A 15,187-nucleotide genomic window follows, 5' to 3' on the forward strand; every position below is an offset into this window, starting at 1 on the left:
TATTCCCTTACGCTCTATTCTTAGAATTGGAATTAGCCAGTGATGAAAAAGATGACTGGGAATGGGAAGCTGAGCCTGTCATGTGGCATCGAATAAAAGTAGAAGACCCTCTTGATGTTACAACCTCTTTTTTTTTTTTTGATAAGAAGATGTTACAACCTTACCTCTTCTTTTTCATGGGGAAGAGGTGCAGCAAGAATCGGATCTGCTCAATCCGCAAATTCTTTTCGCGCAGTTCCGTGATGAAACCCTTGACACCGTGACGGAAGGTTTGAATGACTACTCTAAATACATGACTAGATCGGCTAGACAAAACATTGATTACCTTCAGTACTACATCATTGATGGAAAACTTCTGCAACCTGTTGTGCAGATCCCAGACGATCCATATGAACCTCGCGTTGATGTCCTTAATTTTAAAGACCTTTGGGGGAAAGCTGATTTGGTCACTTTCTGGGTTGATAGAGAAGAACTTACTGTCAATAAAGCTATGGTTGATGGGGGCTTAATTAAAAGTGATAACTTTTGGGATTCCCTAGAGGAGGAAAACCTGTGGAACACTCTTGAGATGGAACTACTCAATGAAACATTGGAGAAAATGAGGTTGGATAAAGGAAAAAGGAAAGCGAATACCGATCTCTCAAACTTGTGGGATGATTTGCCAGATTTTTGGGCCGAACCCTCTCCCAAGACCATCAGTAACCTCACTAGAAGCGGCCGAATCTATCAGTTTGCCAACTTGCAAAAGGGGAGTTCGTCGCAAGCACCCCCACCACCTCATAATGATACAGCCCAATAATCCAGCTCCACTATACCAGCCATTCCCCAAAATAACCCAAATCCCTCCACCAACCCCAAAACTATCCAACACCAAAACCCTATACTTGATACCGATCCCATTATCAAGCAACTTGACAAAACCCCAGCCCCTATTTCGATTTGGGGAGTGTTGGCATCTTCTCACGAGCACCGTCGTAGGCTCGTTAATACTCTCACTAAATTTGAAGTCACCCTTGATATAACCCCAGAAGCCATGGTTGCACTTATCACTCCAAACTTTGCCAAGCATACCCTAGCCTTTACCGAGAAAGACCTCCCACCAGAAGGTGCTGATCACAATAAACCCTTGCACATAACCATGAAGCGTCTTGGGAAATGGGTTCCGGCTATCTTGATCGACAATGGTTCTGCTATTAATGTATGCCCTCTCCGAACTGCTTATTGTTTGGGTTCGAAAAATAAAGACTTTGCGCCGTCAACTTTGGGTGTCCGCGCTTATGACAACACGCAGCGTGATGTCATAGGAACGGTCAATCTCGAATTGGTAACGGGACAGTTGAAGACAGCTGTGGAATTCTGTGTCCTCGAAATCCCAACATCATTCAACCTCTTGCTAGGAAGGTCGTGGCTCCAACGTCCTGATGTTATGGAAGTACCTTCCACTCTCCATCAGAAACTCATACTGGGACTGGACTCAGGAACACTTATCATTCATAGAGATTTCGGAATTCACCCCCATTCTGAAGACAACTCGCCACTATTGGAAATCATGCATGGGGAAGAAGACATAGCTATGGGTGGCTTTGCAGTAATGATGGAAAAAGTTTGTACCATTCAAGCAGATGATGGTTTCCTAGTAAGTTCTGCAGCACTAGAAATTATGCGAAGAATGAATTACATGCCAGACATGGGTTTGGGCCGCAATCAGCAGGGGGTCTCTGAATTCCCCCAGTTCTTTGGAAGCAATGAGCGCTTTGGCCTCGGAGATGTACCAAAGAGGTGTGACCCTAAGAAAAGGTGGCGCAATCGTGCTCGCGTAAGAGGTATTGAGGAGAAATCAACAGTTAGTTTTGTATCAGAAGAAGAGAAAGTTCCATACCAAGGGCAGCTAAAGCCCTATTTTGATGTGGAAACAAAGAAGGGATACCCTGGATTCGAAATCTTCGCTGAAGATACTTGGGATACTGAAGATGAAGCTGAAAAAAGAGAGGAGCTTGTTAGAGAATTGCACGCTGACTGGGTCTAGGCTTTTGATCAGGGCAGTCTCCGATCAATGTTCGGGGATGAAAATCCAGGGGGTATGGACAAAGATGCAGCAATACTGATTCTTGGAAAAGAGGACGCTTGCAAGGACCTCTCCGCGCTCATTGTGGATGCCATTATGAAAATTGTGTCTTTATCCCTCTTGTAAAGCATGCTCACGCTGCTGAGTCTGAGTCGGATATCAATTCTATGTTTAGCTGTGAGTCGGAGTTTGTGCCTATCGGCCCTCCCCGTCATAGTTTCTATTTCGAGTTTGAGTCAATTATTGTATTCCCTCCCACCGAGGAGCCTTTTAATGAAAACGAAGTGAATGGTGCTTTTGCTTACTTGCCGCATTTTGAGATAAATTGTGTAGAACCTGACGATGAAGGAATAGATTTCGACGGGAACGTCCCTAAAGAGATCTGTTCCCTCATCGAACGGGAAAATGAAAGGCGTGCTCAGCCTCTAAAAGAAAAAATGGTCTCAATAAACTTGGGTGATGAGGGGAACCCTCGGATGGTTCAAGTCGGTTCCGGGCTGGATCCAGATGAGCTCTAGCAACTCTCCGATTTACTCAAAGAATTCAAAGACGTTTTTGCCTGGTCTCATGCGGACATGCCCGGAATCGACCCTGAAATTGTCGAACATCGGATTCCCCTATTTCCCGATGCTAAACCTGTTAAGCAGAAATTGAGAAAGATGCACCCGGATTGGGTACTGAAAATAAAAGAAGAACTCACAAAGCAAATTGACGCCGGTTTTCTAATAGTAACTAAATACCCAACATGGGTTGCAAACATTGTACCTGTTCCAAAGAAGGACGGAAGAATCAGAGTCTGTGTCGATTTTAGAGATCTGAACAAGGCAAGTCCTAAAGACGATAATCCATTACCACACATAGACATACTTGTCGATAATACTGCAGGTCACGCTTTGTTGACTTTCATGGATGGTTTCTCTGGATACAATCAGATTCTTTTGGCTCCGGAAGACAGGGAAAAGACCTCATTCATCACTGAGTGGGGGACTTATTGTTACCATGTCATGCCTTTTGGGTTGAAAAATGCAGGGCCAACGTATTAAAGGGCTGCTACGACTCTGTTACATGACATAATCCACAAGGAGGTCGAAGTATATGTCGATGATATGATTGTTAAGGCAAAGAAGCAGGAAGATCATCTCCCAATATTAAGAAGACTCTTTGAAAGGATTCGGAAGTACATAATGCGTCTGAATCCACTAAAGTGTATGTTTGGTGTTACAACAGGAAAAATGTTAGGGTTCATGATCACAGCCCGTGGGATTGAGGTAGATCCTTCCAAGATCAAAACAATTCTCGAGATGGAACTTCCACAATTTGAAAAGGAGGTACGTGGTTTCTTGGGAAAAATCCAGTTCATTAGTCGGTTCATCGCTAAGTTGACTTCAACATGTGAACCAATGTTTCGACTACTCAAGAAGGATGTGAAATTTGAATGGAATGATAAGTGCCAAAAAGCCTTTGAAGTTGTCCGAAAGTATCTCCAAAATCCTTCAATCCTGATGCTGCCTATTCCAGGAAAGCCTTTGATCATTTACTTGTCTGTCACGCCCTCAACAATGGGATGCATGTTGGCACAAGAAGGAGAAGATGGGGTTGAAAGATCAATCTATTACCTCAGCAATAAGATGGTGGGTTGTGAGGAACGTTACACGCCATTGGAAAAGACATGTTGGGCACTTGTTTGGGCTACAAAGAAGTTGAGACACTACATGCTATCTTACTCGGTGATACTGATTTCTCGAATGGATCCACTCAAATATCTATTCAAGAAGCCAACACTTACTTGCAAGTTAGCACGTCGGTTGCTCTTATTGGCCGAATTTGAAATCAAATATGTCACTCGAAAGTCTGTAAAAGGGAGAGCGGTTGCTGAATTTTTGGCGGATCGTCCGATTGAAGGTTTGGAGCGCACTGAATTTCGATTCCCTGATGAGGATGTAATGGAAACAAAAGATGAAGCATGGATTTTATATTTTGATGGGGCATCTAATCAAAATGGGTTTGGTATAGGTATTCTTTTGGTATCGCCGGAAAGATCACACATCCCTCTCGCTTTCAAACTGAATTTCGAAGTGACCAACAATGAGGCTGAGTACGAGGCTTGTATCGTAGGGATGGAAGCATCATTAAAAATCGGGGTCAAGGTATTGGAAGTCATTGGCGACTCACACTTGGTAGTTTCTCAGGCGAATGGGGATTGGAAAGTAAGAGACAAGAAAATGAAGCAATACCATCAGGAACTCGATGATCTTATTCTCATATTTGAAAAAGTGACTTTCACGCACTTTCCAAGGATAAAGAATCGCTTCGCTGATGCCCTAGCAACTTTGGCGTCCATGATTGAATTACCAATCGGGGTGAAACTAAGACCGGTCACGATTGAACAAAGGGGTAGACGAGTGTACGAGTATGTCATGAACATTGACGAACCGGATGATGGCACTACAAGAAAAATGAAAATTGGTGACGAAAAAGTGGCGACGAAATTTAATTTCGTCATTAAATGAGTATATTTGGCGACGAAAAAATAAATTCGTCACTGTTTTGACAACTTCCGTGACAAAATAATTTCATCATCAATTATACCTGTTTAACAACGAAAAAAATATTTTTGTCACCAAAGGTTCTCATTTGGCAACGAAATACATTTTTCGTCACCGAAAGCTTAATAAAGGTGACAAAATTATTTTTCGTCGCCAAAGATAATAATTTGGTGACAAAATATATATTTTGTCACCAAATGAGACCAATTTAGTAACGAAATATTTTTTTCGTCACCAAATGCTTAACTTTAGTGACGAAAAATAATTTTGTCACCATTATAACACTTTTAGCGACGAAAAATATATTTCGTCGGCAAATGGGTACATTTCGTGACGAAATTTATGAATTGCGCTTTGTCACTAAATGTATTTCGGACATAACTCTTTACTAAAAATTTTGATTGAAATAATTCAAATTGGGTTTGAACAATAACTCAATTGCCTACAACTTTCATGTTTATCAAAATTGCTAATTTTAATGTTTAAATGTTCAACATTACATTCGAAATATATTTTCATGTTAAACATATATGTTATATATTAGATATTTCAAATATTTACTGAAAAGTGTGTGTGGTGCAGTTGGTCAGAGCTTGCGCGAAAAACTTAAGTGACTTGGGTTCGAAACCCAGTAGGAGCAAGGAAGAAGGATTTTTTTTCCATATGAAAACGTCTTTTGCAACGAAAAATTTCGTCACTGATTTCTTATATTAGTGACGAAATTTTTTGTCACTGTTGAGACCCAAAATTCGTCACCAAAAAAAATAATTGATGACAAAAAATTTCGTTGTCAAAAAGCACAATAAGTGATGAAAAAAATTTCGTCACAAATTATTCACTTTTTGGTGACGAAATATTTTGTCATCAAAAGGCAATATAGGTGACGAAAAGTAGATTTCGTCACCAGGTAGGAATCCTCGACAACCTTTAGTCGACAAATTAGTTTTCGTCACCTTTATTATTTGTGACGAAAAACATGCAATTTGTGACGATTTTCAGTCGTCACCCAATGCAAATTTTCTTGTAGTGTGGGTTACCATGGTATCACGATATTTGGAATTTTGTCAAGAAAGGAGAATTTCCTGCTGAAGTAACTAAAAAGGGTTAGATTACATTGCGACGGTTGGCATCTCAGTACATTATTTGTGGAGGACAATTGTATCGGGGATCACCATGCGGAGTTCAGAAGTTGTGCATTCACAGGAATGATGTAAGGAGAGTGATGGAAGAAATTCATGAAGGAGTTTGTGGACCTCACATGAATGGTATGATGCTTGCAAAGAAAGTCTTGAGACAAGGATACTATTGGTCAACTATGGAGACTGATTGTATTGAATATGTGCAACGATGCCATAAATGTCAAATGCATGCTAATCTTATTCATGTTCCTCCATTAGAGTTACATCCAATGGCAACGCCCTAGCCATTCTCAGCTTGGGGCATTGATGTCATCAGAAAGATCACTCCAGCAACTTCCAATGGTCATAAGTTCATCCTGGTAGCTGTCAATGATTTCACCAAGTGGGTTGAAGCCGCATCTTACAAAACGCTGACAACAGCTCAAGTGGTACATTTCATCAGGCAAACCATCATTTACCGGTATGGAGTCCCGCAAGCTTTTGTATCAGATAATGGATCTCATTTCAAGGGGAAAGTCCTAGAACTGTTTGAGGAGTTCAAAATCTAGATCCACCATTCAACGACCTATCAACCACAAACAAACGGGGCAGTCAAAGCAGCAAACAAAACCATTAAGACCATCCTCGAAAGGACCACACAGTCAGCTAGGAATTGGCATGAACAGCTGCCGCTAGCCTTATGGGGATAACAGACGTCTATCCGTACACCAACAGAGGCAACACCCTATTCCTTGGTGTATGGTATGGAAGCCATTCTCCCAATCGAGCTAGAAATTCCATCACTAAGAGTCATGGCAGAATGCGGGATGAGCGAAGCGGAATGGATCAGTGGAAGGTTTGAGGAGCTTATGTTGTTCAATGAAAGGAGATTGCGAGCATTGTGCCATATTCAAGGCTATCAGCGAAGAATTGCCCAGGCATTCGATAAGAAGGTAAAATTGAGGGACCTACGAGAGGGGGATATGGTGGTCAAAGAGATACGTGCGCCAGTTTTTGATCTGTGGGGCAAATTTCGACCAAAATGGGTTGGACCATACATCATCAAGACCATTATTTCCGGAGGTGCTGCGTCAATAATTGATCTTGACGGCAACGAAGTTTCCAGTCTTGTCAATTTGGACTAACTTAAACGCTATTACTACCCCTGAGAGAGCTCGCTGGGCCGAAAACCGCAAGGGCGGGCAGTCCCAGGCAAAAATTAGAGCAAGAAGCCTGCTAGGTTGAAAACCCGAAAGGGCAGCCTAGGCAAAAGTTAAGGCAAAAATTCAAAAAAGCTCGCTAGACTGAAAACCCAGAAGAGCGGTTCTAGGCAAAAATTAGAGCGCAAAAGGAGAGTGTCAATACCCGAGGGAACCCTAGCCCGAACTACGTGTTGGCCTGATTCTCTTTTGCGAGAGATACGTAGGCAGCCTCACTCCGACATTCGGTCACAAATCATCATCAAATTCAAATTCCAAATTGACCAATCTTTTAGTTGAAACAAAGGCGCTTTATTAGTTGAACCAAAAAGGGGGAAACTCTTATCATTTAACTTTCATTTTGAACATTGCTTCATTACATGCTGAGCATGAAAGACAAGAAAATGCAAAACACATTTTTATTTAAAAAAACGGCAAAGTAGGTGATCAACCCATCCGTGCTTTCACATCCCTCCTTAGCCATTTCTTGTATCGCCCAAATAAGGTAGTGGCAAAATCTGGATCATTTGGCTTGGTCCTGTGGTCTTCCCATGTTCGGACATAACTATGAAGACCAGAAACTGTGAACAGAGGGAGACGAAGCACATCAAAGCTTAGGGGAGGTATGACTTGACTAATTCCAAATTGGCGAAGGATACGGAGCGGCAGATAGAAAGTGAAGCCTGTTAACCCAGCCAGGAACACTTCTTGAAAACCCATGTTATTCACGGTCATGGTAGGAAAATTTAACCAAGGACAATGCCACGAAATATCCTCTTCACCGATTGACGCGAAGAAATCGTCCCAGTCCTTTGTTACTCCAAAAGGACGGTTGCACTCGTTTGGTCGATACAGCTAATTCTTAGGAGGAGGCATCATCAAATTCAACTAGTCACAAAGCCACATCTGTCAAAACAAAAAAAGAGAAAACAAGTAAAAAACCAGATAAAACTTAAACCAAGCATCGAGGTAAGATGAATCTGAGAAATAGAAAAAGGAGAGCTGAGTGAGGTCCTTTGCCTGCAGCAAAAGTGGCCTACCCCCAAAAGGTTGTGTTCGGCCAGCATGAACCGCATCGAGTCCCATCAAAGTTTTAGCAATAACTAGAGGTGCCACATCCTTTCGTGCCTCAATTTGAGCCACAACTCCCACCAGCAAGGAATTTGGCTCTCCGACAGAAGTACTAACATGAAGGCTGCCAAAAGGCAAATGTAGCAGGCCGTCATGCGGTGGCCTTGGTAGTTGAAGTCTGTCGAGTCTTTAGGCGGGCTGAACATTTCAAACAAATGCAGGATCTTAACAGTGCCATCTTGGATAAGAAAATCGACAGCCCCACTACTAACCCCCTGCTTGGTCTTTAGGAGTTTCTTCATGCTCACTCGGATCATTGGGATAATTGGTTCTTTAGAGTCATGACTCCCAAGGTATGCATGAAACTCCTCCATGGTCGGACAAAGTTCTTGAATACCAAACCTAAAGACGTCCACCTCCGGATCCCAAAAATGCACCGCCGCATGCAGAAGGTCAGGCCGAATGCGAATGTCTCAGAGATATTTCAGTGCATGGAGTCGATGCCCTTGGAAGTTTAGCCAATCGATGCCTTCAAGGCTGTCAAACCATGGACGAAGTAAAGTTTGATTGAGCATGGCCATGGAGAACGGATGGTGAAAGGGAGAAATTATGAAGTATGAGCAAGGGAATGTAATTAGTCAGGCAAGGCAGTATTTGGAAAAGCACATGAGGGATCTAGCATGGTTTTATAGAGCTACATGCAACACTCCTAGTTTGTATCGTACATGCAAGTTTAAAGAAAGTATAAAGAATGCATGGGATTTGTTTTCAAGGGTTTTTTATTGTGAGGAACAGATGAAACCAAAGCTAATACACGTCTAAGATGTAATGCATGCAAGTAAAAACAAGATGCAATAAGCCAAAAGACCTCCTTGGAAGTTAGTTCAGATCTGCAGACAGTAGCAGACCTGAGCGCTCAGGAGTGAGAACCTGAGCGCTCAGGAATGCACTCCCGAGCGCTCGGAAGTGCTGCTGTTTTCTAACAGATTGGTTTTAAGCAGTTTAAGTTGCTAAAGCATGGCAATTGCACGACTTCAATAATCAAAGCCAATCCCAGTGGGATACAACAGTATTCGTGTACGGTTTCCGTTAAAGTTCATGAGTCTGTTTCAAAATCGTATCATTTCTAGAAATTTTCATTCACTGGGTTATGTTAAGTTTCGTTCTAAGGGCGTTTTAGTAATTTTGTCAAATCCCACGAGTCGTAATGGGTTATAATGACTGTATGGTGTAGTTGGCTTTGAGTAAAGAGGCCCGATTATAATTTTTGCCTCTCAAAGAACTGAATTTGTCATTTTTCTTGCTTAAATGCTATAAATTCCACGTTTGGTGTATTTTTGTCTACTTGGTCACACTGCCTGCTTCTTGTAAGCCCATGAGGGTTATCATTCATCTTAAGGGCACCCGTATAAATTCGCGTGTTCTTTAAGTTCTTTTAGGCTAGTCGATGATAGGTGTTCGATGCATTCTCAATGCTATGCAGGAGTCTAAAAGATGAAAATACGATTTTCATTAATCAAAAGTAGCATGTACAATGATCAAAAGAAGGATACTCTTGCTCAAAAGCTACATACGAGAGCACACAGGCCCAAGCAAAAACCAAGGCACGTAGGCCTGGAACCTATAACTACTCGCGGCGCGTAGGCTCACGTAAAAACTAGCAAAATAAAAAGTAGCTCAGACGCATTGTGATTTCTTCTATGGTGGATCCTCCTCCTCAGAACTCCCGTCGTCATCGTCATCATCGCTATCGCCATCAGGAGGATCAGGCAAGCAGAGTCAGTATCCGAATTAGAAGCCCCCAGTGACTCTTTCGATTCCTCTGTCTCAGCTGACTTCTCTGGCTCTTTAGGCTCAGGCTGCCTCTGGATCTCTGGTCATGCCTGCAACTTAAACCGATGAGCTTCCGCCTGTGTAACTCTAGGCATTGGGGACCCGGTGGCTGCCTGGGACTGTACTTTGGTCATACGACGAGTTTGCATTTGCACCTATACCTGCATGTCATAAATGCATCAATAATAGTCGAATTCTCAAAATAAAATACAGGTTATGAGATTCTTGTGGAGGCTCCACAACTGAAGTGGTAGCTGTCTCAGGAGCAGGTCGAGTCTGTAATGTCTTCCCTCTGGCACAGTCGCGCAAAAGCTTTCGCATCCCTAGCATTCTCATAATGGTTGAATCAGCCCATTCCCGCGATATTTAAAAAGCATTGCTTAAAGTCAAAAGAGCATGTTTTCAATTCACTAAAAAGTTGAATTATGGTCAGATTGAGTTACCTGATTAGGAAAATGCATCTCTGGACGAGGAAGCCGAGGGATATCCACGATCACGCGTGCGCCTGTCTGGTTTAGTGCATGGAATTCCTAGCATAAATCGGGTATCCCGGTTGTCTCTGAAAGTCCCTCGGCCCCCCTTTCTGCTGGTTCTGAAAGTCCAGCACCACCACTATCAACTCTCTTTGAAACCATTGCACCACCTTTTCCTCGACCTCGTGAATTTGCACCCCTACCCCCCATCCCAGAGCGGTCACCACGGCCTTGCTCCGTTCCAGCCTCAACCCTAGCTTTTGAAGCAGCTTTCCTAGTCTTAGCTTCGGCCACCCACCTTTCCAGCTCTCGCTCCACTCCTAGGCTCATTGCCAAGTATCTCTCTCTATAAGCATCGTAATCCATGGTTCGTCTCAAAAGTCCTTCCAAATTCGTGTTTGGCATCGTAAACTGTTCCAGCTCCGCGTGCATGTAAGCGTCAGTCCTCTGCAACCTAGGAGGTAGTGGCCCCGACACCACAAATGCTGGAAGGCCGAGTGATTGTCGAGTCACTCGATCCCCTAGGTACCATTGCCAGCCCAAAGGGCACTCCAACATCACCCTGCTCCTCGTCACCTCCCGACTTTTAACCAAGCACTCTGCCTCCAGCCCATCCCAGCATTTCCAATGAACCTACATTCAAAAATTTTGTGTTAATAATTAAATCAAGAAAGCTTTAATTATTATTCAAGAAGGGAAAGGTGTTTCACATACCGAAACTCCCGTCAAGTTGTCTAGCCAGCGCCCAAATGTCATCACTTCACCTCTTCGTTCTTTTGTCTTTCTATATTCCTTGTTCTAGGCCAGGCCGCGAGGAAACAAACTTGGATCTTTTCTGGTGTTCTCGAGTGGGAACATCCCCAATACCTCGTAAGCCCAAAGCTGCATTGATTCCAAAATTCAAATCATTTCAATTATTTTGATCATCTCAATGATCAAATAAATTCAGTTACTTCAAAATTCAAATCAATTCCATAAGCAATAAAGGCACAATTTTAATTAACTGAAATTGTACCTCAACTACCCTCCAGTATCCTCCAACGGTATTGCCAACAGCACGCGAAGAAGCTCCAAGGCAATAGTACAAGGTGCACAGTGCAGCACCTCCCCAGTCATATCTTCCCGCTTGTCTCAAATCTACTAAAGCAGCCAGGTAGCTGAGGTGCACTCGTCCGTCTGTTTGGGAATAGAAAAGCCCCAAACAGATATAAAAAATAAGCTCGGGCCATCTGGGCTGCCTCCTGGTCACTCTCCGGTTCGTGATCCCAGTAATTAGCGAATTGGCCGTATGTTGCCATCCCACCGCTATGAAGTGGGACTCGCCCTAGAAACCACCTCAAAGCCACATTGTCATTTACTACGCCCATGTCGTAGGGGATCGATTCTACTCCAACCCTGAGCCCTGTAATTGCTGCGAAGTCGAGGGGTGTTACTGTCATCTCCCCAAATCGAAAATGGAAGGTGTTTATGGTATCCCACCACCTCTTTGTCAACATCGTCAAGACCGCATGGCCTTCCCTAACCATCGTCAGCAGCTGAAAGAAAGGTCTAAACCCTGCTGCTTCTTCCAATTCTCAAGCGCGTGCTGGCAATGCTTTAAAATATGCCAAAGACTTGGCGGAGCCCCCGTGGCCATACATGTCAGTGGTACGCTGTTACAAGCAGAATGGCAAAATCATCTCAGAATCATAAGCATAGTTTACAAATAAAGAGCATTTCAAAATGATCTCTTTAGCACTTTAAGCATAAGTTGTACACAGGAGACATTTCAGAGTAATCTCAATAAGGCGATAAGTGTAACAAGTCTAATTAAATCGTACTGTGGTCCATGTCGACAAGGTGTGGCGATCTCGATCCCTCAAAAGTAAATCACCCAGATAATCAGCATTGACTGGGGCATAGTTGGTTATCCCCACTGGCTCAAAGCAGTGCAATCGCGGGGCGTAAGCCTCAGGCGAAAAAGTAGGACGAGTTTCCTCCACGAAAGCCTTCGCTTCATCCACCGCTGTCACTCGCTCCTCTACCATCTTCTCTGACTAGGGTCCTCCCTCGGACATCCTAACTCCTTCGTTGTCGCCTTGGCTCAATATCACCCTCAGCAGTGTGGCTGCGGCTCTCACGTCTAGAGATTTGACTTCGCTCAATGCATCTGCAACTCTCGGATCAACTCCAAGGGCATCCAAAATAGCTCGTGGATCCGCGGACTCCAAGAAGTCCCCCGCTGCAAAGGGAATCGGCTCTGAGGTGCTAATCCCACTGTCTCCACCCATCGGCTCCACCACAGATGTCCGCAGGATGGGTGTGGTAATAAATCGACCCACCATTACAACCTCGCTCTCCATCGCGACTTCTTGGTCGTCGGAAATTCCTTTCTCCACGGCTTTAAGCAGCTACTCCATCGTGGGGGTGTGAGGAATGTTCCCACTACTCGAAGTGCCACCTCCGGATGCCGTAGCATCTCTGCTGGTCACCCTTATGTTGCCGCTAGTTGTTCCTGCGACCACTGCGACATCCTTGGCAAATCCCAAGCGACCAGATTCTGTCCCTTTCTCTCCATCACCAGCCGCTTGTTCTTCTTCTTCCTTCGAGCCCATTCTCCTCCTCCGACGAACCTCTTGGCAAACCACTGCCCACTGAAACACTGTAGAGATCTCTAGGTTTCAAATGCGATCCATTTTTAGGAGATTCAGGTTGATTTCGGGGGAAGTAAGTCAATTTCAGAGAGAACAAACTTGATTAAGAAAGAGAGGAGTGGGTAAGAGCAATAGATCGTGTGAGGATCGTGGGTTCCGTACTCTGGTTTGTGAGTGCTCAGAAGTGAGAATGAAACCCTTATTCTAAAAAATGAAGACGAAGATGCTGGGCCCTACCGATGGTCCCGAGCACGCAGAACCACTTCTAAGCGCTCGGGACTGGCATCCAAACCCTAATTTTTTTTTGGTTCCTGTGCCAAATTTTTGATTGATTGTGCATCATTTCTTTTAAATTACAAAATTAATCTCATTCCTGATAAGCACTTACTACAAATTAAGTTCGTCGATAATGATTTTTGGTCGTCGATGTATTTTTCTGGTCGAGTGATATTTAAGCATCTAATTCTGTTACATGTTGAAGTTTTTAATCACCTTGAAGTGTGAGCCATCTTTGCGTTAGTTTTGTGTTGCATATGTTTACATTTGCCCCAAAGAACTACGCTGGTCTGATCCCTGCAGAAAAGGGTAGGTAGGCAGTCCGAGAGGGCACGTCCTAAAGTTTTGAATCTCAATGTATCTTTCGTATTCGATTTTGGATTAAGGATTTAGTGGGACTCGAATTGGGCTATCTCAATCTTTGGACACCACTCGTATCTAGACATGATACCGAGCGCCGGCCAAAGAGGGGCAACTGTAGACATCCCAATTTGAACCTATTGAAACTCCTTATTTTATGGCTTTTTGGCCCCCCCATGATGAATTTGGATTAATACAAGCCTCGGTTACAATTGAACTTTGCTTCTTGGAATTTTCAAAAGTCAATTTCAAATCGAAATTGAGTCCTAAGCACTCAGGATCATTTCCAAGCACTCAAGACTTATCTTAAAAACTCCAGACCTTGGCTCATTTCTGAGCGCTCAGAAGCCTCGCTCCAGAGCTCTCAGATCCACTCTCGAGCGCTCAGGTCAGCAACTTTTCCATGGTTATTTGAATTTCTCAGCTTTTTCAGCCATCACATGGCTATGTTTTCCACCATGTTGGTCATTGCTACAGTAGTTTTGACCTGAATTAATCAGAAAGATCAAATCATGTCTCTTTTAATATTTTCATAATTAAATTTCAAATTTCAAATTCAATTTCCCTTGGCCTATTAATAGCAGCCTCAATGCTGCAATTTGGAGGGGAAAAAAATACCACAAAATTCTACCCTCACTCTCTCATTTTCAAAAGCAAAAGTCTCCCTTTACAACAAAAAACACCTTCCCAAACATTGTCAAAAATCAAAATGACTTCAAGTCTTTTCTGAAAAAATTCATGAAGCCTAGGAGATACATTCGGCTTCAGTCCCTGATATTTCCACATCTCATTCTATTGTTAAAAGCCCATGCAAGAAGCAAGGTTTCACTAAAAAAGTAGAATTTCTTCTATCTTTCTAATCAAGTAGGCTGTTATTCTTCTGAGGGGAATCATCCAGTGTGGCTGAATGATTTTTGTATGAAAGTAATAGCATAGGAGTTGCAAGCAAGATTTTTGGAAATACTCTATAGCACTCCCGAGCGCTCAGGAGTGCTTCAGAGCGTTCAGGAGTGGTACTGATTATGTCTATCATGTTTCTTTTTGTGGAATGTTCAAGAAAGATGAAGTTTTCATGGATCCAGTGGACATTTTCTTAAACTGTATGGGGAATAACACAAATTTTTCAATCATTTCCAATGACATTGCATTTTCAAAAGTGAAATATTTTAAACTGGTATGGGAAAGAACCACATTTTCCTTGAAAATTCTATTTTAAATATCCTTGTTATTAACATAAAAAATATCTAGATGTTTTCAAGGTCCGTTCTTTTAATTCCAAATGCAATGAAGCAAAAGTTGAATGATCAGGAATAGTTCTTGATTGTTCAAATTTTTTTGCTAAGCAAGTATTCATGTTCAGGCTATTCCAATTATTGTCGCATGTTGCCTAACCGAAATTAGTAGGAATTGGTAGCAGTACTCTTGAGCGCTCAGGAGTGCAGTCCCGAGCGCTCGGGAGTGATTTAAGAAACAGATTCCCATTTTTTTTTTATGAACTATTCTGTATCACACATTATCTCATTGACATGCATCGTACACCAGCACATGTATACATAGCTTTGCTTGACATGTATGTCATTACTTGCTAACTGTTCATTAGATAGACAATGCAA

At 42.8% G+C, this 15,187-nt stretch overlaps 1 protein-coding gene across 1 annotated transcript; it reads left to right on the top strand.

Annotated features, from left to right (window-relative positions):
• Positions 1-2,053: 2,053 nt before the first annotated feature.
• Positions 2,054-6,874, top strand: LOC131299697 (uncharacterized). Its single transcript, XM_058325275.1, has 7 exons — positions 2,054-2,149; positions 2,194-2,479; positions 2,606-3,066; positions 3,148-4,425; positions 5,747-5,939; positions 6,045-6,178; positions 6,443-6,874. The coding sequence occupies exons 1-7, from the start codon at positions 2,054-2,056 to the stop codon at positions 6,872-6,874; spliced, it is 2,880 nt and encodes a 959-aa protein (XP_058181258.1).
• Positions 6,875-15,187: the final 8,313 nt, after the last annotated feature.

The sequence above is a fragment of the Rhododendron vialii genome, chromosome 9a (assembly GCF_030253575.1).
Source record: "Rhododendron vialii isolate Sample 1 chromosome 9a, ASM3025357v1".
NCBI classification, from domain to species: Eukaryota; Viridiplantae; Streptophyta; class Magnoliopsida; order Ericales; family Ericaceae; genus Rhododendron; species Rhododendron vialii.